At 44.6% G+C, this 25331-nt stretch overlaps 4 protein-coding genes across 11 annotated transcripts; 3 read left to right on the top strand and 1 right to left on the bottom strand.

Annotated features, from left to right (window-relative positions):
* Positions 1 to 3013: 3013 nt before the first annotated feature.
* LOC101766648 lies at positions 3014 to 8369 on the top strand. Of its 7 annotated transcripts, none has more exons than XM_012846508.2 (4): positions 3014 to 3324; positions 3454 to 3738; positions 5315 to 5885; positions 7865 to 8369. In XM_012846508.2, the coding sequence occupies exons 3-4, from the start codon at positions 5354 to 5356 to the stop codon at positions 8098 to 8100; spliced, it is 768 nt and encodes a 255-aa protein (XP_012701962.1). In that variant the 5' UTR covers positions 3014 to 3324; positions 3454 to 3738; positions 5315 to 5353; the 3' UTR covers positions 8101 to 8369. The 7 variants fall into 7 exon arrangements, with proteins under 7 accessions (XP_012701962.1, XP_012701963.1, XP_004967577.1 ...); XM_012846509.2 differs by having other exon boundaries at positions 3454 to 3696; XM_004967520.2 differs by having other exon boundaries at positions 3454 to 3607.
* Positions 8370 to 8858: 489 nt separating this feature from the next.
* On the top strand, positions 8859 to 10951 carry LOC101769493 (S-norcoclaurine synthase 1). Its single transcript, XM_004967523.3, has 4 exons — positions 8859 to 9213; positions 9310 to 9557; positions 9670 to 10000; positions 10436 to 10951. Exons 1-4 carry the CDS (start codon positions 8974 to 8976, stop codon positions 10682 to 10684), a joined length of 1068 nt encoding a protein of 355 aa, XP_004967580.1. The 5' UTR covers positions 8859 to 8973; the 3' UTR covers positions 10685 to 10951.
* Positions 10952 to 17337: 6386 nt separating this feature from the next.
* On the top strand, positions 17338 to 19062 carry LOC101769896 (S-norcoclaurine synthase 1). Of its 2 annotated transcripts, none has more exons than XM_004967525.3 (3): positions 17338 to 17696; positions 17851 to 18423; positions 18595 to 19062. In XM_004967525.3, exons 1-3 carry the CDS (start codon positions 17451 to 17453, stop codon positions 18841 to 18843), a joined length of 1068 nt encoding a protein of 355 aa, XP_004967582.1. In that variant the 5' UTR covers positions 17338 to 17450; the 3' UTR covers positions 18844 to 19062. The 2 variants fall into 2 exon arrangements, with proteins under 2 accessions (XP_004967582.1, XP_004967581.2); XM_004967524.3 differs by having other exon boundaries at positions 17560 to 17696; positions 17835 to 18423.
* A 290-nt stretch (positions 19063 to 19352) lies between these two features.
* On the bottom strand, positions 19353 to 21899 carry LOC101770560. Its single transcript, XM_004967526.3, has 3 exons — positions 21678 to 21899; positions 21446 to 21597; positions 19353 to 19662 (listed from the first exon to the last, which is right to left on the bottom strand). The coding sequence occupies exons 1-3, from the start codon at positions 21766 to 21768 to the stop codon at positions 19582 to 19584; spliced, it is 324 nt and encodes a 107-aa protein (XP_004967583.1). The 5' UTR covers positions 21769 to 21899; the 3' UTR covers positions 19353 to 19581.
* Positions 21900 to 25331: the final 3432 nt, after the last annotated feature.

Below are 25331 nucleotides of genomic sequence, written 5' to 3' on the forward strand. Positions count from 1 at the left end.
CATATATCTCTCCAATCCACGCAGTGCTTGAGTTTCCGCGGGCATTCCCGACTGCGCCGCCACGACCGCACCACCACTCACCGCTCACCGCCGGCCCTGTTCCCGACAGATTATGGCCGTGTCTCGCCTAGCCTTGCGTGTGCCTCACCTTTCTGAGCCCTTGTCGCTGGCGAGGAAAACATCGGTCCACGATCGTCGGTGCGGCCATGATCGTGCGCCCAACCAGTTTTTCGAAAAAAAAAATGAAGTACCAGATATCATCGTAATGACGCCCTCGAGCCTGCAATCGATTTTTGCGTTGCATGCTACGCAGGCTCCCGAGTATTTTGCGAATCGTGCCGTCTGGTTACGTATCATCATCCACGATAGCAAACATGCAGGCCACAAAACCGTCCACTCCACCCGTCACCTCCGCCTCAACTCCTTCCTTGACCCCCTCCTTACTGTAGCTTCTCTAGTTTCCCCGCTTCCGGCCCTCTCTCCTGCCGCTCCGACGTCCCCGCCGGCGGTGAGAGGAGGAGGACCGGCCCTCTGTTCCCTGTCTGTACAGTAGCTTAGGTTTTGTTTTCGCTTGTGTGTGCCCAGATGGGCATTGGCGGTTTGGCCGCTACTCCCTTGCGACCGACGTGACTGTCGTCCTCGGCGTCGATGTCCTTGTTGTCCTCCTCGCCGTCGCCGTCAGCTATTGTGGAATCAAGGTGAGTATGAATAAAATAAATTCCTCCCACCCTTCCACTCCGGCAGATCTCTCCACCCTCGCCTCCGCCCGTCACCGTCGAGATCTGCTCTCCGCCCTTCCCCATCTGGCAGTTCCTGTGTCAGATCCGGCTGCTGGGCTCGTGGATTTGGTCCTCTGTGGTGCAGATCAGCCAGTCCATAGAGTTCTTCCCGCCATCTCTGCTCCAGCTCCACCTGCCTTTGCTGGCCCCTCCGTTCGCCGCTGCTGTGTCGCCTTTCGTTCCACGCCCACCTCCACCTGGAAGCTCAACTACATCAACAAATACAACAGCATGTGGTCGATCTTGCCGTCGCCACCGCCGCAGCTTGCTATCCCCGGCTACGAGGAAGACGCCCAATAACACTCTGCCGACGACTTCAACATCTTCGGTTCGGTCGAGATGAAGGCCCCTACCAGCTTCCTCGGCCCCTCAAACCGTCGCATAACGCGGTCCCTTCCAGCGATCTGTAGGCCATCATCGTCGGTGTTCTCGCTCACAGGAGTTCCCCTTAGGGACCTTGTTGTAATTTTGTCCTTTGTTGAGGACCTTTTATGTAATCTGACTGCTTTAATATAATATAATGGAAATTTTTAAAAAAAAACATGCAGGCCACGAGCCTGCCCCAAAGGCCATACACCCTGCCAAACGGCCCCATAGCTCTTCCAGATAACGATCAGTTTTTTTTTTCTTTTTTTGCCCTTCGTCGATCAAGTAGTATTCAAGTGCATGCCATGCTCCCCTGTTGGCCTGTTCGCTCCGATTTCATTTGCATCACCAATCCCTCACTCGGTCACTCCAGCCCAACCCACCTGCACCTGCTGTCCTGCTCCAGTGGCCAGTGCTCCTTTGTGCTCGGCCGCTGCCGGTGACCGTGCGCCCACGCTCGTCTCCCCCACGCCGCCCGCGCGTTCTGCCTCCGCGCTCGCTCCCCGTGCTCGACCAACTCTGGCGACGCCATTCCGGCGCTCGATCTTCGCGCTGACTCCGCGCCGACCCAGTTCCCCTATGACTACTTTACTATTCGTCTCTGTCAATGTCTTCCCGAAACCACAGCAGATTCTACAAAGACAATCTGACGTCCTGCAATCACTAGGCCTAGCTCCACGGGGGCGTCCGAGCATAGCTGGCTCTGCGGCGGCGATCAGTTGGGCATTGCACTGAGCAGTGGCAGATGTAGGATTATACAAATAGGTGTACATAGATTCTTAATTTTGTTCCTAAATATATATTATTCTATTACATGATTTTTAAGTAACCGTAAACTTTGTTTTCAAATGAAAAATAAAATTTTCTTAACTACTTGTTGAAACGAACAATCCTATACAGAAGGACATAATCTTCATATGTTTTGCAAGTTGTGTTTCTTTAAATACATTTTTAACTTTTTGACTAAATATAAGTTCCACAGGTCACCACATATTGTGAGAGATGTCACGGCAACTCCCAAACTTTAGTGATAAGGAAATCATTGTTGGTTGTCTTCGTCGAAAATTAAATAGACTACAGTGTAGTTGCGTTGGCCAAATTATAAAAATAACTAGTGCTTTTATAATATCTTATTTAAAAATGTTCACTTTCTTTTTTTTAGCGATGGTGATATTTTTGTTAAAAAAACTTTTATCTAGAACCATCATTAAAAGAAAAAAAAAATCTTTATATTATTTTATACTATCTTGAAAGATGTATATATCTATTTTATTTCAATGATATTTTAAAAGTATTCTTCACAAAGTAAAAATTTTTAGAGGTGAAACAACGTATTATGTTAAGGTAATACTTTGAAAAAAATAAAAGACTAAATATTTATATCAAATTCGGACCGCTCGTGCTCGCTGCACGCCCCGCCCTTGCTGCCGTCCATTGGTGCCGCCTCCGCCATGCACCTCCCGTGCTTGTTGCGGTGCCTCGTGCACACCGTCCCGCCGTGGATGCCCGTGTTCATTGCGAGCGCTTATTCATACTATGTCCACCATTGTGACCTATCGATATCATCTATCTCCACAGCGTGCTGCTAGTACTTGCCACAGCGGCCCTCCACCTACTGACTTTGGGGAAGAAGAAATAAAAAAACTAGCATTTCGAAAATGTTGCTCTTTGCTTTGAAAAATGTTGAATCTGTTATACTTAGCCTATGAAAAATGTTGACTGTACCACTTTCTACAAAATATTGATGTTGATTATGTTATTTTCGAAGTTGTTAAATTTGTTAGGTTGAAATATTAATTTATTTTAGATTTCTAGACTAGTATAATGGACTTAAAATTATGGAGTCCTTCCCCGTCCCTCCCACGAAATTGGTCGAACCAAACCGGCCCGTGAGACGGCGTCTGCTACGGTCTTCTTCCTTCCCGCGACCCATCTCCTCCCTTCGCTCCCCCAGCGCGCGCCGCTCTCCACGCGGTCGGCCCGTGCGCCGCCCTCCACACTCCCCTGCCCAGCTGCAGCTCGAGTACGGGTGGTGCGGCAGCACCCTCCTTTCCCACGACTTCTCTGCTCTCTCTCTCGACCTCGGTCTTCCTTTCCTAGCGGCGACGACAGGGCGAGTTGCGCTGCCCATTGTTCGTCGAGCGACGGGCGCTTCGCCGGCGACGAACATCCGACAGGGGTATGCCTGCCTATTCCCCTCCCTTCCCATCCTGCTGCGCGAAATCAAACACCCAAACCCCTAACGTATGGTATTTGTATTCGGATCTGACCATGATTTTACCTACTAAATTCGATCTTTTTGCAACAGTTATTGGGTGTACATGTGTACACCCATGTCCTATACTGGGTCCGCCCCTGGCACTGAGGATTCCCTAATTCTCAATTTCTCATCACTCATGAGTGGAGACTGAACCTTTCTCAAAGGGGGAAACAGCGAAAACTGGACAGGAGGCGAGATTAAGGCAAATCCGTATTCGTCCACTCTCAAATTATCCTTCACTGATTCGTTGCTCCATGAGCACCGGACTTATGATTCTGAGAGGGGAGCTTGGTAGGTGAATCAGGATTCTGCAGCTGCTAGGGATGCGAATTGGTAACCCTAAGATCAGCTTTAGTTCAATTAATATTACTACTTAGCAAAATGTGATACAATTTGGGAAACTAGTAATATCATAATTGAAATAAAGCGGATCGTTGGTGGTGACCCTTAGGGGCACTAATCCACACCTGTAACAAACATAGTGCAGATTGTAAGGTTTTAGTTGGCTCCATGTTTAACCATTTCTCGATGACTGTTGCACTGATATGTTTCCCATGGGTTTCTTGCGTTTTTATATGCAACGAATATTTATGATATGATGACTCGTAATATCTACAGAAATATATTTCTTTAAATGGAAAGGGTTACATATTTTGAAAGTAATTTTCATGATGATCTTTTCAAAATTACTTTATGGTCAAAGCTAAAACTATTTGATCATTAACAATGTTGAATGAACTTTTATTTGGAACCAGAGATAGTAGTTTTGTGAACTCGATTGCTTGGGGATCTTATTGGACTAGAAGATTCCATTTTGTTTATTTTCGAAGATTAAGTTAACTTCCTAGAGTTCTCTTTTGTGCTGATAACTTTTGTATTGTTTATAAGCTATGTGAGTCTAAGAGAGAATTTTGTGAAGCTTGTGGACAAACAGTGCATGTATGCCTTTTGGATTTTTCTCTCTTTCTGTGTCTAATTTATTTTGGAGGTTGGTTCTGTCTGAGTTGGAAGCATGTAGACAATTGGATTCAGAGTAATACATTTGCAAGCATAGGGACAATCAGAATTTTGCCATTGGAATAATATGCAATCTGAAATTTGCCAGTGGTGTGTCACTGAGCCTGCCTCAGTCACCGAGTGTCAAATTTCAAATTCAAGACATATGCAATGGCATGATGAGAATTTATCCTTTTTTGAATCATAGTTCATATCCGGGAAAGGTGTTTTGGGCTGTCTAAAACAGCTTGCCTGGATTGTCGCTTAGCTTGTTTATAGTGTGATCCTGTATTCCTGTTGTTATTTCTACATGTTTTATGCAGTGGCAATTGGCTCCAGTGGTTGAATTTGTCTATTATATTTGTTTACCAGTTTCTGCCTTTTATTTTCACCCTTTTGATCCATCTTGTGTTCAGTAAAAAGAGCTGAAGTCATTTCTGGTCAAAGAAGTTGAATATATATGCAAGCTACTGGCTTATCTGTTGATTTAGTAGGTATTTTGGCAATGTTGTTGTCAAGTATTTTTCAGGTAAGTGGTATGCTGTTTTGTGTAAGTACTCCCTTGGTGAAGTTTCAAAACTTCTGGGCTTCAGCTTGTTCTCCATCCACTTGATCCTTTCAGCTTAAGTCTTCCCTACTGAATACTGATCTTTTTTTTTTCATTTTGAACTGTTACAGTTAAGGAAAAGTGCTCCCTTTGTGTACAACCTCATATACTGACTTGTGTGCTTGTTTTGTTTACCGTATGTCTCTCTTGTTTTAGCTATGCTGCAAGTTTTGATTGTTACTTTGATTTTGTTATTTTGTGAGAAGTTGGATTTGTTATCCCTTTGACCCTTTTGATCCTTGCATACATTTTTATAGCTGGCTGGCATTTGATATGGATTGACTTATATCTGGCGTTTTGTTGCAGGTAGTTGATTTCTAGTTGGGAACTAATCCTGTCACGCTAATGGAGATAAATGAAGTACGTGACCAAGATTTGCTGGTTGACTTGGAGAAAGGCAACTGCTTGCCACCCAGGGAGGACAATAATGGGATGAAGATTAATTCAATGGCTGGACATGCAAAGACAATGCTGCATGGCTCATGGGATGATCTTGTAGCACTGAAGGAGGATAAGAGTCACCACATATCTGGCTGCTCTTCACACTGTCGAGATTCAATTGTTAAAAGTGGAGAGTCTATGACATCTGAAGGGGAGATTAAGGTTGGGCTTTTGGATAAATCAGCTGGCGATAAGGAAAAGAAAAAATGGTCCAAGAAGCCACCACGACCTCCAAGACCACCAACTGCTTCACCATTAGATCCAGCTGATCAGAAGCTCATTAGTGAACTATCTGAGCTTGCGGTGTTAAAGAGGGCTAGGATTGAGCGTATGAAGGCGTTGAAGAAGATGAAGAATTCCAAACCAGCATCTTCCATCGGGAACCTGGTAGCTTTGATTATTACCGTTATCTTCTGCTTCTTCATCCTTTGGCAAGGTATACCGACTGGTAACCTATGAGAAATGTTTACAATTGTTGTGTTGTATTAACAATTGAAATCTTGTTCATCAGCGCTGGCAGCGCTTAGCAATAAATCATCCTTTGTGGCTCCCAAGACCTCCTTTGTGTGCTAGAAATTTCTTAGTCAAGCCATTACATCGTGACAGCTGTTGGCTGTAATTATACTTACGTTCACTTTGCAATCAATACCTTGTCAAATATCTGTTCTCAACTATAATGGTGCTTGACTAATTCCTTCAGTGTACTACTGCATCTTTGTTGTCAAATACCTTCAGTTATTAATTGACTTTGGCTGGAGACAACATCCTTTTATTACTGGCAATTGCTAAGTGAGAACTGTAGGATATGTGTAAAAGCATTTATTGAGTTGAGTGGTAAAATAATACTACCTAGTCTTAGGGCATGTAGTTTATTCAATGTTGACGTCTTTCATTTACTACCTTCATTCCTTTTTTTTAACTAGCAAAAAAGGCACGCAGTAAATGTCTTTGACTGCTGCCTTTTCATGCTATATGATGGAACTGGCCCAAAATATAATGATACCAAAGTACTTTTGATGAGAAATCTACTAGTATAGTTTTCATTAACAAATCTAAATACTTGCTATGGTATTTAGTGTTCCTGTTTATGTGTGTAATGCAGCATGGACAGTTGCATGTTCTAGAGCGACAGCTCACCATGAGGCTAGTTACTTGGATTCATCTAACGTGACAAGAATATCTATTTTTAATAAATGATTTTTTTAGTTTGCCAAGATAAGAATTAGTTATTTGGTGTCTTATCTGTTTTCTTATAAGGGTGTTACCTGGACTAATCTTATTTATATTTTGTTAGGTGAGCCCCTCTACATAAGTAAGCCTATTGTGATCCTGTAGTTAAGCAAGAAGATAAAATCTTTGGCTTCCATTTTCCCAATCTAGCTCATAATGGTACTATGTATATGAACTGTCAAAATTGTAAAAAATGGAACGTACACTAAATGATGTAGGGATTCTTTATGAAAATGTAACCATTTCACCTTTTTTTAATTCTATAATATCAAATGAAAGGGGCACTTTCCACCCTAAAACATCTAACAAGGAATGAATGAGAGTAACAACTACTGTGATGTTTCTAAAGAAGTACGGTGGTGGTTTGCACCCTAATGTCGTTCGCAATTTTGATTTACAATTGAGCCTGATGATTAGTTGCATTTCCTGCTCCTTGTATGCACGTCGATGCCTATTCTAGAATCTGGTTCTGCTTCCTCTGTCCATCACAAGATCTCATTTCTTTTCTTCTTTCAGAATTCTGCATTATCATTTTGTCGTACACATGTGATTAAAAGTTTGTAGTGCACGGCACATTGTCCTATTGAAAATGCATTTAGCTCATACTAAATCAAATGTCCTATCAAGTACATAATAATGGGTGCAGTATGTTGTTCAAATACTATGATAGGATGTCAGTTCTACTTCTTTGCTTGTCTTTACCACACCTTCACATGTACCCAGTTGTACAATTGCATCCATGTTTGTCATTTTGTATTATTCCCCCAAAACCATTGTGCGGTGCGTGTTTTACTGATGTCTGTGGTCTAACTTCATGATTTGATAGCTCCATCCCTCACAAAATATAGCTACTTTTAGGTTTGTTTTAGGTCAAACTATCTTAGCTTTGACCAAATCTATATACAAACATATGAAGACCTATGTACCAAAATAATATTGTCAAATCAATCATGAAATATTTTTTCATGGTGTACTTATTTCGTGTTGTAGACATGAATATTTTTTCCTATAAACTTAGGACAAACCCAAATATAGCTATATTTTGGGGCGGAGAAAGTATTTGATACTTCTCACTGAACAGGATTGCTGATGAAATAAACCCTGTAAGTCGTTAGACTACATCAACCCTGAGTGATGATGTTAGGAACAGGACTGCCTGAAAACTCATTGCCTTTGATTATACAGGGGTTTTCTCAAGGCATGGGGCGAGCATAAGCTTCCACAGGCCATTTGTATCATCAGCTGGAACACGTGGTGGTCTTATCTCCATTCAGTTTTACAAGAAGAATGTCACAGTTATCAGCACCCACATTTCCTCTGCAGCTCTAAAGTGCGACATCCCTTTCTATGTGATCTTGCATGCTATATTGCTCACAGTAATACCATGTTGTAAATTATCACGAGTTGATATGATGGTTTAAGCACTGCTTTTGTAAGATTGTATACAAAGGGTGTGATTTTAGTGGAGAGAATTAGGAAGAGATGTATCGCTTCTTTAGTGATGACATAGTGTGCTTGGATGAATTTAAAGGAACTAGTTCGTTCGTCGCATCGTCTTCGCAGTTGTGTGAACCTAGCTGTCTCACAATTGTCTATTGTAAGACCATCAATCAAAATTGGTGGCCAAACTTTGAATTTGTAGTATATTCTCAGAGAGCTATGGCTATCATGCGACACCTAAGCCATTTCACCTAGTTCAAATGGTGGTACAATTATTGAATTATACCTGGTCCGTCCGGACTCCGGCGTTCGCATGCTCTTCGCAGTCGTCTGAACCTACCTAGCCTTCAGCCAGTGTCATGACATTTCGTAGGGAAATATTGTCAGAAAATCAGGATTGGAGTTTGAACGTTGACTGTCTACTCAGTATCATACGCCCATACGCATACAGTATGTGGAATGCTGCAATAATGTTGGTACTCCATCTTTCTTTGTGAAGAAATAATTCGAATGATTCTTACAAAAATGGATAACCTATGTCAGAAAGCGATCTTGCACCTGCCCACCAGGAAAGAAATGGCGGTCTTGCACAATAATTTTTTGTTGTCTCTAGTGGAATCATGTGAATATTGTCTACGGTAGTACGTTTTAATAATTACGGCAATAATTGCACCTGCCCATATACTATGCAGACGGCTTTTCCTTATCTTTCTTTGACTGATCAGAATTTAAACGTAAAGTAAAGCAGATAGAGGGAGACTGATTAGCCTATACATGCCAGCATAATCACCAGTAGTTTAAAAGAGAAATTCACTACGGCAGGAAGGAGAGAGAGCTAGGAACCAAATCAATCGATGGCGCACGCGAATGCAGGAGGTCATCTGGAGGTGCCCAACGTGCAGGTGCTCGCTCAGACCTGGAACGGATCAGGCGAGCAGGTGCCACCACGGTACGTCAGGACGGATGAGGCCGACGCGGTCGTCGCCGCCGGCCACGCGCTCCCGGTCGTCGATCTCGGCAGGCTGCTCGACCCGCGGTCGTCGGAAGAGGAGCTCGCAAACCTCGGCTCGGCCTGCCAGCAGGGTTTCTTTCAGGTACGAGAACAGAGCAATTTAATTTCCTGTCAGGTTCTTGCTATCCAAATGGTGATTCTCGTCGGTGTCACTGAGGTTCTACCTGCATGAATGAAGCTCATCAACCATGGAGTTCCGGACGACGTGATCCGGGACGTGAAGAGAGACATAGCCGAGTTCTTCAAGCTGCCGCTCGAGGCCAAGAATGCGCACGCGAAGCTACCGGACGGCCTCGAGGGGTACGGCCAGGTCTTCGTCTTCTCCGAGACCCAGAAGCTGGACTGGTCGGACATGCTCTACCTCATGCTCCGCCCCGTCGAGTCGCGGGACATGCGATTCTGGCCCGTCGACCCTCCGTCTCTCAGGTCGCGACGACTCTTCTTGACGTGCACCGGTCGGCCGCCGGCGGCCGGCGACTCGACTCCGATCCGTTTCTTCGATCTGTTGATCATACCCACCGCCAATGCGTGTCTGCAGGAGCTCCGTGGATCGGTACTCGGCGGAGGCGGCGAAGGTGGTGTCGTGCTTGCTCCGGTTCATGGCGGTGGACATGGGGGTGGAGCCGGACCGCCTCCTGGAGATGTTCGGGGGCCAGCCGCAGACCATGAAGGTGACCTACTACCCGCCGTGCCGGCAGGCCGGCGACGTGATTGGCCTGTCGCCGCACACGGACGCCTGCGCCATGACGGTGCTGCTCCACGTCAACGACGTGCAGGGCCTGCAGATCAGGAGGGACGACGACGGCAAGTGGCTCGCCATTGAACCTCTCGACGGCGCACTCATTGTCAGCGTCGGTGACATAATCGAGGCAAGTAATAGTAAAATGTGCTCGCAAAAAAAATGTTATTCCTTAGGCCTCCTCCAATGGTCACTGTTTAGCTACCTCGTACAATATTTTCCCATATTTTAATAGGAGAGAGATAAGAACTGTCTTTTGATCAAGAGATAGTCTCATACACACACTTCAAGATTATATAGGGATGACGTGTGAGGTCATTCAAACTATGAGCTATGTGCTAAAAGCTAGATCATTGGAAGGGTTATCTCTTAGAGTGCTTAGAGCTAGGTAGTAGCTCATACCATTGGACGAGACCAGAAAAAGTAATAGTAAAATGTGCATTATTTAACACTTACTCGTTATCTAAGCAACCAAAAAAAGGTAAATAGAAGGTAGCACTAGTGTGAGTGCTACTCCATATTATCTTACTCCTTGCTGACTCGTGTGAGGGATTGCGACCTGCAGATCCTAAGCAACGGGAAGTACAGAAGCGTTGAGCACAGAGCTGTGGTGAACCCGGACAAAGAGCGCATCGCGGCGGCGATGTTCCATCAGCCGCGGCACAGCATAATGGTCGAACCCCTGCCGGAGCTCGTGAAGAAAGACGGCAGCGGAGCACGGTACAAATCGGTGGGCTACGCGGAATTCATGAGGCATTTCTTCTCGGCGAAGCTCGATGGACGAAAGAGCCACCTCGACCACTTCAGGATTTAGTATTAGTCGACTTCCAGTTCCATCCTCCAAATGGGCAAAATAAAATGTCGAATAGATCGGACAATACGTTACTGATAATTGATAGCTAGGCTGAGTTTACCTAAAATACTCACTCAGTCTATTGATGCAAAGCCGTACTTTTATTCAACTTTTGAAATTTTGTCCAAGGATTAGCCCAAAATTATATACAAAAGTTGTACACCAATACGTTTGTTTTGTAATAATTTTTAAGATGATATTTATTCTATAGCAATTGACAACATACTACGAGAGAGGCTAAAGGTTAAAAATTTACTTTTCAGCACTACTACGAGCGCTCCCAGCAAGATCTTCAACCTGCAGAGCACCAGGGCAGCATGCTTCCCCTCACTCCCCACTTGAGCTGTTCAGCAAACATAGCGCACCTGGCCGATGATCCGAGGAATGATGCCTGGTTCGACTTCAACAGCAATTCCGGCCTCCTAGGTACCCCCAGCGAGTTCGCATCCTCCTATACCCGTCAACCGTGTGTTCCACAGAATCAAGTGTGCCCTGCCGCCTCTCAACTCACCAACGATCCAGGAGGTTGATGAAGCCCTCTCCAACATGCTGGCCGGTGCGGTGCAGCTGAACAAGGAGGATGTGCCCCCACCCCAAGCTCTGCCGGAGACGCCGACGGCGGCGGCTACGCCCCAAGCGGGGTCGGAGATGCTGACGACAACGGCGGCAACGACTCCTACCCAGGTCTGCCCGTCTACTCCCGCTGCCGCCTCTGCAAGCAACACAGGTGAGCGCCTTGGCGGCGTCGCTGACCTCTTCGTCACACCGGAACAGGGAATCCTCGCTCAGCCACCTCCATCTCCCGGCAAGAGAGGGCGGCGTCTCAAGAAGCCGGTGGTCACCGCGACCAGCCTGCGCCGCAGCAAAAGGCAGGCGTGCAGCAGATTGAAGCACCTGACGGCGGAATAGCGGGCCAACGTCGTCCTCTGTCGTCGCCTTGGCTACATCAAGGATGATCTCATGCCGGAAGAACAAGCCATCCAAGAATTTGTCGCCTCCTTCAAGGGTCCGATGCCGCAGTTCATTGTGGCAGCACTGACGGCCCTGTTCCGCCTCGACGACGACGACATATGCAGCGCGACCGCGGCCTTGATCAAGCTTGGCGGCCCAGAAGCGGCAGATGGTCTGCCGGAGGTAGACGGCAATGTCTAATATGCTACATCCCTCCCTGTATTTGAGCCACTTCATCGCCATGTATCGTTACAGAACAATGTACCGGTTTGTTTTCGTCTTCGTGGCTCAGTGCAACCCTCTGCGTGGGGTCTTCAGAGGCACCGAGCTCCTTCTCCTGTCGTGCATGAACAACTTTCGGTCGTATGCTGCTAGACTCCACTTGTTGCTTCCTCCATTGCACTGCTACTGCTACTGCATGTCTACTTGCATTTTGAAGCGCTACTGCTACTGCATGTCTACTTGCATTTTGAAGCTGAATTCGAAGCCAGATCCTCACGTCTTGTTTGTATTGGAATGTGAGAGGACTTAATTCTGAAGCGAGACGATCGACGGTTCAAGAAACGCTAACCTCATCATCATGCCATATTGTTTGTCTAAAAGAGATCAAAATGCGAAACATTGATGCGCACCTTGTTCAGTACCTTGGGGGATTCAGATTAGACAAATTCTCGTACCTATCAGCGAGAGGAATTTCAGCCAAGCATGGGGGGATCCTCCTGTTGTGGAACGACAACTTTGTTGATATCTAAAACATTTCCATACAAACATACTCCATCAGGGCGACGATAACAATAAAGGCGTCTGACCTATCCTTTCTGCTCACAACGGTCTACGGTCCGACGAGAGACAATGAAAAATCAGGCTTCCTAGCTGAAATTCGAAGCATTAGCCTGCAACAAAACGTAAAATGGCTCATCCTCAGCGACTTCAATTTAATTTACCGAGCCCGTGACAAGAATAACACAAACCTAAATCTGAGACGAATGCGCAATTTCAGAGCCACTCTCAACCTCTGCAATATGAAGGAAGTCCATCTGCAAAATAGGAAATTCACATGGAGCAACGAGAGGTGAAACCCAACCCTAAGGCAAGGCCTAAGGCAAAGTTGAAGCAAGAGTATAGAAGAAGTTTGAAGCTTTGTCTTTCTAGCTTTCTTTCTTAGGCTCTTTCTTTCTTGTTTTCTTTGTTCCTCGTCTTGAGGCGTGGAGTCTAAGTACTCTTGTATTTTCTAGCTTTGTGGCCGGATGGTTCCCTTGTGGTCGTCGACGTTCACATGTGAATGTTCAAGACCGGATATTTTCCTTAATTAAAAAAATATGGAGCAGCGAGAGGCGAAACTCAACCCTAGTGCGGCTTGATAGAGTTTTATGTAATGAAGCCTGTGGCATCACTTTCGCTTCCCACGTCCTTCAGGCGCTGTCGACCTCTCTTTCTGATCACTGTCCACTACTCCTCTCTAACCATGAGAGCCCGCCCAGACCTAGACCTTTTAGATTCGAGAACTTCTGAACTGCAATGCCTGGTTTCCTTCAAGTTGTTCAGCAAGCATAGTCAGCCCCAAACACTCACACGAACCCGGTGCATCGCCTAAATTTCTGTCTGGCAGCTACTGCGAAAGCCCTCAGAAAATGGAGTAAGACTATGTTTTCAGAAGCAAAACTGCAGTTTCATATGGCACAATCGGTCCTTGACATAGCACAAGAAACAAGAACCTTGACAGACGATGAGTTTATGCTGCGTGCTAAATTAAAGAAGTACGTCCTGGGTTAGCAATCGTAGAACGACTCTGCAAGAGACAATGCTCCCGCATAATGAACCTCAAACTAGGAGATGCTAACACGCATTTCTTCCACCTAAAGGTTAATTCGAGACGGCGAAAAAACTTCATCAGCCAATGGATGGGCAACCACACATCAGGAGAAGGCTCTCATCGCTCATAACCACTATGAGAATGTACTTGGCCCACCCCTGAATCATCGCTCATAACCACTATGAGAATGTACTTGGCCCGCCCCTGAATCGCGATCTTGACTTCAACCAGAATCTCCTCCCACAGCCGACCATTGATCTAACTGCCCTCGATGACGACTTCACAGAGGAGGAGGTTAAATGGGCCCTCAAGCTTATGCCCAAAGATAAAGCCCTTGGTCCGAATGAATTCACAATCAATTTTTTCGTCAAATACTGGGAAACGATCAAAGGGGAGCTAATGAGCCTTATACATGCCTTCCATGGCCAGAGGCACAACTTCTTCGACATACTCAATACGGCCAACATAATTCTCATCCCCAAAAAAGAGGGCGGCGATAATATATCGGATTTTCGTCCTATAAGTCTCATTCATGGGATAGCAAAAGTCATAACAAAAATGTTGGCCCTGCGTCTTCAACCCCACATGAACACACTCATTTCCAACAGCCAAAGTGCATTCATCAAGAAGAGGGCTATTCACGATAACTTCATGTACGTCCGCAACCTAGCTGACGGTTTCACACTTCACAAACCCCAACGCTCCTCAAGCTTGATATCTCGAAAGCGTTTGACTTGGTCCGCTAGGACTACCTCCTAGACCTCCTATGTCACTGCGGTTTCCCCTCAAGGTGGAGAAGTTGGGTATCTACGCTTCTGAGCACAGCCACCTCCAAAGTCCTCGTGAACGGTGCTCCAGGGGATGGCATTCAACATGGAAGAGGTCTGCGTCAAGGTGACCCCCTCTCACCCCTCCTGTTTGTCCTCACAATTGACCTGTTGCAGGAGCTTCTCGACATTGCGACTGAGAAAAAAGCACTAATGAAGCTCCGAGGCAAATGTGCGCATTTACATCTATCACTATACACCGATGATGCCGTAATCTTCCTTAATCCGAAAGCAAGGGATGTCTCAAATATCAAAGAGTTGCTGGACAATTTTGGACGTGTAACAGAGCTACACACAAACGTGCAGAAGAGTTCTATCTCACCTATACACTGTGCTGGAATCGACCTAGATGCAATCCTCACTCCATTCCCAGCTGCAAGAACAACGTTCCCGATCAAGTATCTAGGCCTGCCACTCTCACCTGGCAGATTGAAAAAAGTAGACTTTCAACCATTATCCAACAAAGCAAACAGTAGACTAGCAAACTGGCTGGGGAAATTTTTCACGCCGGCAGGGAGGTGGTCAAGGCAGTCCTGCCGTCTCAACCGATCTACTAAATATCCGCCTTAAACGCTCTGGCTGAGATTCTTGAGGAAATCGACAAACGTTGCAAAAGATTCCTTTGGACGGGTATGGACCAAATCGTGGGAGGAAAATGCAAGGTCACGACGTCAAAAGCTTGCTGGCCGACCAGGTTAGGAGGTCTAGGGATCCTGAACCTGAAAAAATTTGCACATGCCCTGCGACTTCGTTGGCTATGGCAAGAATGGAAGGAATGGGACAAGCCATAGTTCGACATGCCAATTCCATGTAACGAAAAGGATCATTGTCTATTTGCCGCCGTCACCACACAATCACAATAGGCAATGGAGAAACGGCCAAATTCTAGGAATCCGCCTGGCTACAGGGTGTCGCACCGAAGCAAATAGCGCCTACTATCTACAAAATCTCAAAAAAGAAAAGGAGAACCATCCAGAACGCGATGTCCAATGATGCGTGGATCCACGACATCGATGTTGTGCGCATAAACTCAGCCACACAACTTTCGAAATTCACCCAACTCTGGGAACGACTAAGAGGCGTGCAACTCATCCCTGAATCACCGGATTCAATCTTCTGGAAATTCACCAAACACGGCGAGCACACGACGGCGTCGGCCTACGAGGCTCAGTTCCTAGGATCGACAATCTCGCCCATGGAGCATCTGATCTGGCGTGTTTGGGCACCGCCAAAGTGCAAATTCTTTTCATGGCTAGCGTTTCAGGATCGGCTATGGACGGCAGATCGTCTGATCAAGTGAGGATGGTCGAACAAAAAAGTATGCATGCTCTGCCATACCCAAGATGAGAACATACTTCTCGTTTTCACCCAATGCCACTATAGACTGGCCTTATGGAACAACATCTTCAGCTGGAATGCAGCACACGTTCCCTCAAGAGGGGACTGGATGGCATTCACGTCCATAGATGACTGGTGGTCAGCTGTAGGCTCCATGACTGGAGATCCTCTGAAGGGATGGCGATCTTTGATAATTATGGTCTGCTGGGAGCCGTGGAAAGAGCGCAACGCGAGAGTTTTTCAGCGAACATTTCTTCAACATGACCAACTATTCAGAAAGATAAAGGAGGAAGTGCGGTGCTGGGTGCTAGCAGGAGCCAAACATTTGGGAGCGATCACCAATTTTTTAAGAGTAGGCATAATCTGTACAGCGTTTTTTCTTTACTTTTTGGCCTAGGCCAGCATCTGACCAAAGGCTTGTAAAATTTGATGCACAAAATAGATTGCCCAGGCGGACACTTACTTTAGCCACCTTAGCGGTTGCTTATGTCAAACGTATGGGAATAACGATTTCTATGTGTTCTTCTTAAAATTCGTTTTCCACGTACCTATGTCATAGGGAACCGCATGTGCTTTATATTTACCCCAAACCAGCAAGTACAGATTTATCGGATTTCAATAAATACAAACAAGACAATACTCTTAAGATTTCAATTTCCATCAATCATGGTAAGACAGTGGTTATATTTTGACACAAGTTCCATAACATTTATAGTAACATCACAAGACAAGTTTCCACTCACAATTACTAAACAAGTTTCCACTCACAATTACTAAAAGTGTTAACAGAGAAAAGCCAAAATGGTCTCTGTGGACAGGTATAAAGCATTGGCATCACGGGTCAGTGCCACGCTCGGCTGCTAATGCACCAACCGGCAGTCTGCACCGATGCCTCGTCACGACGTGCATATTGTCCATTAAAAATGTTCATTTGAACCCTTCACGGTTGTTAGTTTCTTTAAAAAAAAAGCACGGTTGTTAGGCTAGTCCCAGTGCAAGGTTTCATTGCACTATTTTCAAGGATGCCACATCATCCTATGAGGTGTATTCTTATGAATGAAACAGGGAGTATTCACAGTTTCATTTCACGATTTCATAGGATGCCCATGACATTTAATTGTGAGGCATGTGATTGCATATGATTAGATGAAATGAAACTCTATAGCCCCCAATGCAAGTTTCAATAGGTTTCATAGTCTTGAAAATAGTGTATACACAGTTTCATTTTGATGAAACTCTTTCCCTCTCTCACTTCATAACTACCATGCCATGTCATCACATATGCTGATGTGTCACCGTATTTAATGTGCATGAAACCTCTATGAAACTCCCACTGGGATTAGCCTTACTTCCAACATCCCTGGCATTTTACAAGAGAATATTGTGAGTTCTCACTTAAAAAAAAGGAATATAAGAGTCATCAATCAGAATAAAACTTCTATTATATAAAGAGAATATAATATCTCTCTCGCAGCCGCAGTACGTGCCGGTAGTCTTATCCGTACGTGCCACTACTGCGGATTGTTATTTTATGAAACAGATATTATGTCTCGATCACGAGCGATTGATCTTCGGCCACCAATATCATATTGGAAAACTTCTATTATATACCACCGAATTTTTTGGAATCCCATATATGCCACTGAAATATCACTCTATGTTTTCTTCCTAATATAAAAATACGTCCTGTAGTGAAAGATTTCAGCTGCCCGCTATCATCCACCTGCTCTTGTGCAGAGGGGAGAGGAAAAACATTCGTTCAAAAAAAAGAGAGAGGAGAGGAAAAACCAGATCGTCAATGGCGCATGCGAAAGCAGGAGCGTCCCTGCAGGTGCCCAACGTGCAGGAACTCGCCCAGACTTGGAACGGATCAGGCGAGCGGGTGCCTGACCGGTACGTCAGGAAGGAGGAGACCGCCGCCGAGGAGGTCGTCGCCGGCCGCGCCATCCCGGTCGTCGACCTCAGCAGGTTGCTTGACCCACGGTCCTCGGAAGAGGAGCTCGCGAACCTCGGAGATGCCTGTCAGCACTGGGGTTTCTTTCAGGTTTTCTACGTGTAATTTGGAACACGGGCAATATCCTTTCTTGTTTGTAGTGACTGTAGTTATTTTGTGTGGAAAATCTAAGAAAATCCTACGTTTCCAAACAGATTCAACTTGCTTTCGTTATGGTGTCTCTCACAGAACGCACTGCCTGCAGCTCGTCAACCACGGTGTGCCGGACGAGGTGCTCCAGGACGTGAAGAGGGACATCACCGAGTTCTTCAACCTCCCGCTGGAAGCCAAGAAGGCGCACGCGCAGGTTCCGGGCGGCCTCGAGGGGTACGGCCAGGCGTTCGTCTTCTCCGAGACGCAGAAGCTGGACTGGGCGGACATGATCTACCTCATGATCAGCCCCAGGGAGGAGCGGGACCCGAGGTTCTGGCCCGCCCGGCCGCCGTCCTTCACGGGCTCCGTCGACAGGTACGCGGCGGAGACGGCGAGGGTGGCGGCGTCCTTGCTGCGGTCCATGGCCGCGGACCTGGGCGTGGCGCCGGAGCGCCTCTCGGAGGCGTTCCGGGGGCTGCCGCAGAGCATGAGGACGACCTACTACCCGCCGTGCCGGCAGGCCAGCGACGTGCTCGGGCTGTCGCCGCACACCGACGCCACTGGCCTGGCGCTGCTGCTCCACGTCAACGATGTGCAGGGCCTGCAGATCAGGAAGGACGGCAGGTGGCTCGCCGTTGACCCTCTGCCCGGCGCTTTCGTCGTCACCGTCGGCGACATACTGGAGGTAATTAGCACTAAATCATTTCGTTTTTATATTAGTTTATGGAGTACATGGTAGCAATTAACATATGCTTTTACTGGACGTTGTGAACTGAACACTTGATCTACCAGTTTACTGCTCCATATTGCATTTGCCTTGTGCAGTTTGGCTAATCAACTAGTCTGTCATGGGCAGATTCTAAGCAATGGGAGATACAGAAGCATTGAGCACAGGGCCGTGGTCCACCCTGACAAAGACCGCATCTCGGCGGCGGTGTTCCATCAGCCGTGCCCCGACACGACGATCGGCCCACTGCCGGAGCTGGTGAAGAAAGACAGCGGCGGGGCACGGTACAAATCCATGGAGTACATGGACTTCATGAAGAGCTTCTTCGCGGCGAAGCTCGATGGACGGAGGAGCCACATGGATGCTTTGAGGATCTAGTTGTGAAGTAGTATTGTGTTATTTTTTTTTAAACGAATCTGGCAGGAGAGGTGAAGAGTCAATTACTAGAAAAACTTTGTGATTGCTTGTAGGAAAAATAAAACAAAATATTGTGATGCATCATGACATGAAACGTGCACGTCTTTGTTTTTATAGCCGTCTGTCAGATAATTTACACACTACAATAATGAACTGCGGTATGCTCCGACTTTTTTTGAATGGACTGTGTCACTGGATGCTGACTGCTCTGCGAACCACTTGAAGTTAAAAGTCTGAGTTTATCGCGTCCCAAACAAGTGATGCGCATTTGCAACTTGAAAGAACACCGTAGTGGCACATACAGGATGATGAGACAAGTCGAGTGATCAGTGACGTCTCTTTCTGCATCTGCTGCCGCAATATGATGGGGAATTTCGGTGTTTGGTTTCAGAAACAGAATAGTGACTGAATTGTCTCATCCAACTTGAACCTAATCAATTTCTTTAGAGTGCACAGACAAAACAGCAATGTTGTTGGTAAAAAGGCCTAAGTAACAAATGAAGTGATAAACCACTACCGGGGACTGTGCGTGTTATTGGTAATGTTTGTTGTTACAAAAAGGAGCGAATGGTTACAAATGAGCATGGAGAGAGAACAAAGATTGCAGCTTCCAAAGTACAAAGCAACTATTCAATGTCTCAAACATGCTTGGAGCCAACAACAGCAGATTGTTTTGAGCATTTCAAGAACAAGCCTACTTCATTCTACTTTCCTTGGTTCTGCCCGGGGCTTCCAGAGACCAAGACGATACTTGTGAGCAAAACTCAAGATCAACTTCCTCTGCATTATAGGGTTGAAATCAGATATATAATAGATTAACAATTTGGATTAGCAATAATAATAATAATACCGATTAAACAGCTGAACACTATCCGATCAAGAAAAGATTATTCATAATCAAGACCTCACATGTACCCACAGTAAATGAAGTAAGCAGTTAGCAAGAGGTTGACCGGATTTTGTTTCAATATCAGGTCCAAGTAAAGCAAGATTTGGTTAGCTTGATTTACAGCCTAGTTGCCAAAATCATAGTTTAATTAAATATATAGATAGGACAAACTTGGACATTAAAAGACGATTTTTGCAGCACTCAAACAATGGGTTCTCCATGGAAACCAACTTCTACCTGGTTTTCACAAATAAGAAAACTATATGTATGAAAAACCAGTAGAGAGGAGCCCAAACATTGTTTTCTCTAAATACTATCCCAGCCGAATAAAACCCACAATTAGCATGGCTAGAACTAAAACTCAATATGTGTACTAAACCAAAAATTTTCAGTAGGTAAAGATACAGTTGTAGATGATACTACTCAGAACTCAACAGTATTCGGAACTGAACATCTAAAGAAGATCAGTAATGTAAATTAGGAGGTGCAAAATCTCATTAACTTATAAAGTAGTGCATTTCCATTCTTTTCAAGTAAAGGTAGACCATTTCACTGGAAACAGCCTAATCAACCCAAGGAACAACCCACATATTTCAGTATTCAAGAATTTAATTCAGTAAAAGCACTCAGCTGATTTCCTTCCACTTAAAGATGAGAGCAACAAAATGTCTTCAGCCTGGTTTGGAACTCACTTCTTCAATACTAGCAACATTGCTGATGCCTTGATGTGGCTTTGAAATTCTAGTTTAAGTTCCTATTGCCTCAAACAAAATGCAAGGAAATTTCCCAGACCATGAAAATTGTTGACTTTCGAGTGCTTCAAAAATAACATTATGCAAGCCCAGATTTGTCATGGGAATGGAAGTCCATAAAACCATCGTTCGTCTCAAAGTGACAGTGCAACAACAAAGCACATTGCTGGCATTCATATATTCCTTACAACATTCTTGAATACAAATTTTGGGTCCAGTGCTCTCAAGATATCACATCATTCAGAAAATATTAACTAAAAACTAAGTGGAGAACTTCAACCAAAAAAACCCTGCTCTCAGTAATAAGAAATCGCAACTTATCAGATTTGCAGTCACCGTTGAGTATTCACTACAAGTTCTAAATAATGTCGAGAGATCCATTTTTAATATTGTATTCTTCATGGATTGTCAAAATTTCAAAGCGTAAGCTGCACCCAAAGCACAGACTATCTTTTACTAGTTCGCACTACAAATGATAAAAAAAAACCCGCTCTCATGCTTCTTTTCACAAGACCTGGAGCAACGTTGGAGTTTTTCATTTTCCATGGTCACTCGCTGGATATAGAATAATACAACCGAGGAGGCACACCATTGGAACAAAATAAATCAATAGAAACTAACCCTAGCCAATATCCTGAAAGCATGGCAAGTTCACCTCTAAACATGAAAGTTACCTCGCACTTTTGCCAACCTAGTTATATGGAGTAAAGTGCTTCCCATCTCAATCAGAAAACATTGCAGTAACTATCCACACTGATATTTGACAGCAATCTACAAAATTAAGTGTGGATGCAACAATCTAAGGTTTCTACTGAAACATCATATAGCATTATACAACAAAATCCGACCAAATGCCTATGACCCCATGACGAAATGCTAAAAAACCACGGACTAACACGACGAAGACATATTAGCGACTTACATGCTTGCAGGGGATGCCGAGCTTCTTGAGCCTTAGCGTGCGGGCCTCGAGGAGCCTCTGGAGGTCGCCGCCCACGGCCTCCTCCAGCTTCGCTGCGTGCGTCTCCACCCCCTTCCCCACACCGTTCAGGAACTCCACCACGCCAACCTTGGCTGCGTCCCGCAAGGATCCAGCTCCAGTCACCAGAAAGCAGCGCCACGAGATTAAGGAGCCGGAGAAGGAGAGGGCGTACCTTGGTAGGGCTGTGCGTGGAACGATCTCGCCGGAGCTCCAGCGCCGGAGAGGAGGAGGCGGCGCGCGTGAGATGCGAACGCGAGAGCCATGGGATGGGGATAGAGGGGGAGATCGGTGGGAATGGAATGGGGAGACGCACGGGGCGGCGGCGGCGGCGGCGCCGGAACGCTGTTTCTGGGAGGACGAAGGAGAAGGTGCTCTCTCGATCGATGTTGGATTGGTCCAAGCGACTTGGGCTCTGGCCTTTTGGGCCTTCCAACACGGACTCCAAATTGGGCCTTCGAATATCAGAGTGGGATGCGCGCTCGGTGCTCCTGCAAATGAGCCCTCCATCTCAAATTACTATACACTTTGAATTTATCTAACGTTATCCAAGTTTACTATATTAGTTTTATTGGGTCCACTTAGAATACATTTTTGTAACAAATACATTTAGTTTTCTACTCCCTCCATTCTCTTTTGATAGGAATATTTCACCTTGACACAATGACCAAGAAAAAAAAGAACTCTACTTATCATCTAATTAATGCAAATAAGCTTTTTTTTCATTAGTCCTTCAATGGTTGCTGTGATGACTCATCGTTGTTGATGCAATTTATTGCCTCAATCCACATTGTTGGCAAATAAAAATATTATTTGTGAAAATCTGAATTTTGGAGACATGCCTATCAAAAGAGAACAGAGGGAGTATAATTTAGATAGAGTTAGATGAGTTTGGTTAGGATAAAATAAAGTAAATAGTAATTGGGACGGTGGGAGTATCAACATACTAGAATCATTAACTCTTAAATCTCTCTAACCACAATACTATAACCTCAAATTTTTAATCCATTAGATCATTACCTTCCCTTAAGATATGGCCACCCATGTGTATCTCCTATAACGTCATCCCCACCAACTATAATTACTATCTCTAATAAAAAAAAAGTGCAATCCTCATCATGCCACGTTACCCCCAATTTGATAGCCACCGGAATGTAGCCTTCCATGGCGGCTCTGCACATCATCAATATTGTTTAGTGGCACGTCTCGCACAGTTGCACCTTTGCTCCGAGCAACTACTTGTCTTGCGTCTCTTTGTACCAAATTTGATCACTCTAATTTGCTGACAAATCAGGACCATTCACCTCGTGCTTTGGCTGCAAATTTGCCAAATTCATCCAAAACGAATGCTGACAAAAGGGCATTCTCCTGCGGTTCGGCCCAAGTTGGCGCACTCGCGATTTATATCAACACCCATTGCATGATATGCTTCGTTCCTGCAATTAGGTAAGTTTTTCCATATTTTTTCATGTGCCAGATTTCTGTCAATAATGATTACTCATCCTAACCAAAATCGTGTGTGTGTTGCCCATGGAAAAGTCACCTCACCCAGATAAAAAAACTAATTAATAATGATTTTTTCCTGTTTTGGTAACATGCATGATTAAATCCCAACGATAGCGAGAGGTCTAGCTTACACAATTCGCAATTCTGGTAGCCGTTATGCACCATTATCAGGGTTCTTATGCAGTTATGCTTTGGTATACTGTTACTGTTAGGTGGAAAAAAAAGATGGTGCACATGATTTTCCGAACTAGGATATGATTGAAATGTGTCTTACATGTTACATCCCGCAGCTTATGATCGCTTACTCCCTCCGTTCTTAAATACATGACGCGGTTGGCTTTTTTCATTTGTTTGACTGTTCGTCTTTTCTACAAATATTTTTGGAAATAGATAAACCTACAAGTTAAATCTAAAGTACATTTGATAATAGACATAATGATACACATTTTACTTTAGTTAACTAACTCGTTTAATAGATATTGGTGGTCAAAGTTGGAGTAAAAAGTCAACGGCGTCATATATTAAGAACGGATGGAGTATTCATAAAGCAAGAATAAGATGGTTCAGTTCACTAGCATCCATGTATCCACATCATGCATGCATTTTCTTCGTGAGACTCCACGCCATACTCATGCGTTCTGCACATCCAATATATATTGCCCATGGAAGGGTCACTAATTACTAACGATTTTTCCTATTTTGGTAACATGCGTGATTAAATTCAAACAGTAGCGAGGACTCTAGCTTACATAATTTCGCGATTCTGATAGGTGTTATGCATCATTATCAAGGGTTTTTATGCATAGTTATGCTTTGGTTGTTAGGCGGAAAAGAAGATGGTGCACATGATTTTCCGGACTAGAAAATGTTTGATCATGTCTTACATCCCACAGTTAATGTGTAAGATCGTCACTTACTCATTTATGAAAGCAAGAATAAGATGATTCAGTTCACTAGAAAAAAAGGCATCCATGTATCCTATCATGCATGAATATCTTCATGAGACTCCACTCCATGCTCACGCGTTCTAAATGAAATATGTACTCAAAATCTACAGCTTGGGTACTCAAAAAAAAAAGCCCACTCGAGGTGTCGGCTCGCAAATTCGAATGAGGATGGCTCGGAGCTGGTTTGTTGCCAGGGGAGCGGATCTCAAGAAATGGAGAGTGCACGAGTCCAACATGACTACACAAGCCGCTCGTAAAATCTTGACCTTTTCTAATACATCTACTTTAAGATTAGATGGATACAATTCGGCGGCAATGGTTGGTAAATTCTTGGCGAGACTTCAGATTCAGGTGCTAAAGAGTTGCTAGTTACTCTCTTCGTTCCAAATTATAATTTATTTTGACTTTTATCTTTTACATAGAAAAGCTATGTATTTAGAAAAAATAAAAAGAAATGTAATTTGGAATGGAGAGAGGAGATTATATCAGCTAAGCCGAGACCAACCAAGTTATGCCGGAAGATTGGCTTCCCCAGGCAAATTTAGAATAGTAGATCGGAAGCTCACTGATTACTAAAATCATATGGCCAATAACATGGGTACAGGTCGAACAGGAGCACTTTAACCACTGGCATTTTGTTTCCCTTTGGATCACAATCATTTGTAATAAACAACAAGTTATTTTTCTATTTAGTGTTTAAGTACGACTCTTGCTGGACAATCTTCAAATCTCAGGACGAGGAACCATGAGAAAAAAAAATGAGAACACCCTTTGCTGGGATTGTATCAATATAAAAACAACTTTGGCAATTGATTAATGAGTGGTACCGTTTGCAGGTACCAAACCTTCAGGACTCAACTAACAGGATACTCACATGGTGGGAATTGGGAATTTGGGGTACAGCCTTGAGGTATGTTCCAAGGAAAAGCGCCAGGATTTAAGTTAAGTTTTAATACACACACCCCTGCTGCTGGAACGTTTTGGAAGAGAGAGATCGTTAGAGTTTTCATCGCCAGGAGCTTGATCATCAACGGGTTGCTTTTCTCATCCAGGAGGATCATCACCAATCAGTAAGCTGAATGTTAAAGAAATGATGGTTGGTGTCTGCCAGATTAGAAGTTGCCTGATGCTTAGCCTGTCATCGTTCTTGTCGGGTCACTTGGTGGTCCAGTTTTCTAATAAGCCCAAATATAGTTAAAAGACTTTATGAACTTTTCCTCTCTTAAAGAAATTAGCAGTGCTCTTACCTCGCTTCCAAAAAAAGGGGTTCCCTAAAAGATCTCTGCAATATTAAAAACGTACAAAATTAAACTTTTAACTCTGCGAATATCAAATTTAACTTTGCAGGACACCTATGCAAGAAGCAAGCGGCAAGG

Source organism: Setaria italica, chromosome V (assembly GCF_000263155.2).
Source record: "Setaria italica strain Yugu1 chromosome V, Setaria_italica_v2.0, whole genome shotgun sequence".
Classification (NCBI taxonomy): domain Eukaryota; kingdom Viridiplantae; phylum Streptophyta; class Magnoliopsida; order Poales; family Poaceae; genus Setaria; species Setaria italica.

What these genes read in the sequence shown, in the direction of transcription:
- LOC101766648 (XM_012846508.2), top strand. Translation starts at nt 5,354, where the DNA reads ATGGAGATAAATGAAGTACGTGACCAAGATTTGCTGGTTGACTTGGAG. An exon ending in CTTCTTCATCCTTTGGCAAG is followed by an intron (nt 5,886 to 7,864) that starts GTATACCGACTG and finishes TTGATTATACAG; the next exon opens with GGGTTTTCTCAAGGCATGGG.
- LOC101769493 (XM_004967523.3), top strand. Translation starts at nt 8,974, where the DNA reads ATGGCGCACGCGAATGCAGGAGGTCATCTGGAGGTGCCCAACGTGCAG. An exon ending in GCCAGCAGGGTTTCTTTCAG is followed by an intron (nt 9,214 to 9,309) that starts GTACGAGAACAG and finishes GCATGAATGAAG; the next exon opens with CTCATCAACCATGGAGTTCC. An exon ending in GCGTCGGTGACATAATCGAG is followed by an intron (nt 10,001 to 10,435) that starts GCAAGTAATAGT and finishes TGCGACCTGCAG; the next exon opens with ATCCTAAGCAACGGGAAGTA.
- LOC101769896 (XM_004967525.3), top strand. Translation starts at nt 17,451, where the DNA reads ATGGCGCATGCGAAAGCAGGAGCGTCCCTGCAGGTGCCCAACGTGCAG. An exon ending in AGCACTGGGGTTTCTTTCAG is followed by an intron (nt 17,697 to 17,850) that starts GTTTTCTACGTG and finishes CACTGCCTGCAG; the next exon opens with CTCGTCAACCACGGTGTGCC. An exon ending in CCGTCGGCGACATACTGGAG is followed by an intron (nt 18,424 to 18,594) that starts GTAATTAGCACT and finishes TGTCATGGGCAG; the next exon opens with ATTCTAAGCAATGGGAGATA.
- LOC101770560 (XM_004967526.3), bottom strand. Translation starts at nt 21,768, where the DNA reads ATGGCTCTCGCGTTCGCATCTCACGCGCGCCGCCTCCTCCTCTCCGGC. An exon ending in CCACGCACAGCCCTACCAAG is followed by an intron (nt 21,598 to 21,677) that starts GTACGCCCTCTC and finishes TGCGGGACGCAG; the next exon opens with CCAAGGTTGGCGTGGTGGAG. An exon ending in TCGGCATCCCCTGCAAGCAT is followed by an intron (nt 19,663 to 21,445) that starts GTAAGTCGCTAA and finishes CCTATAATGCAG; the next exon opens with AGGAAGTTGATCTTGAGTTT.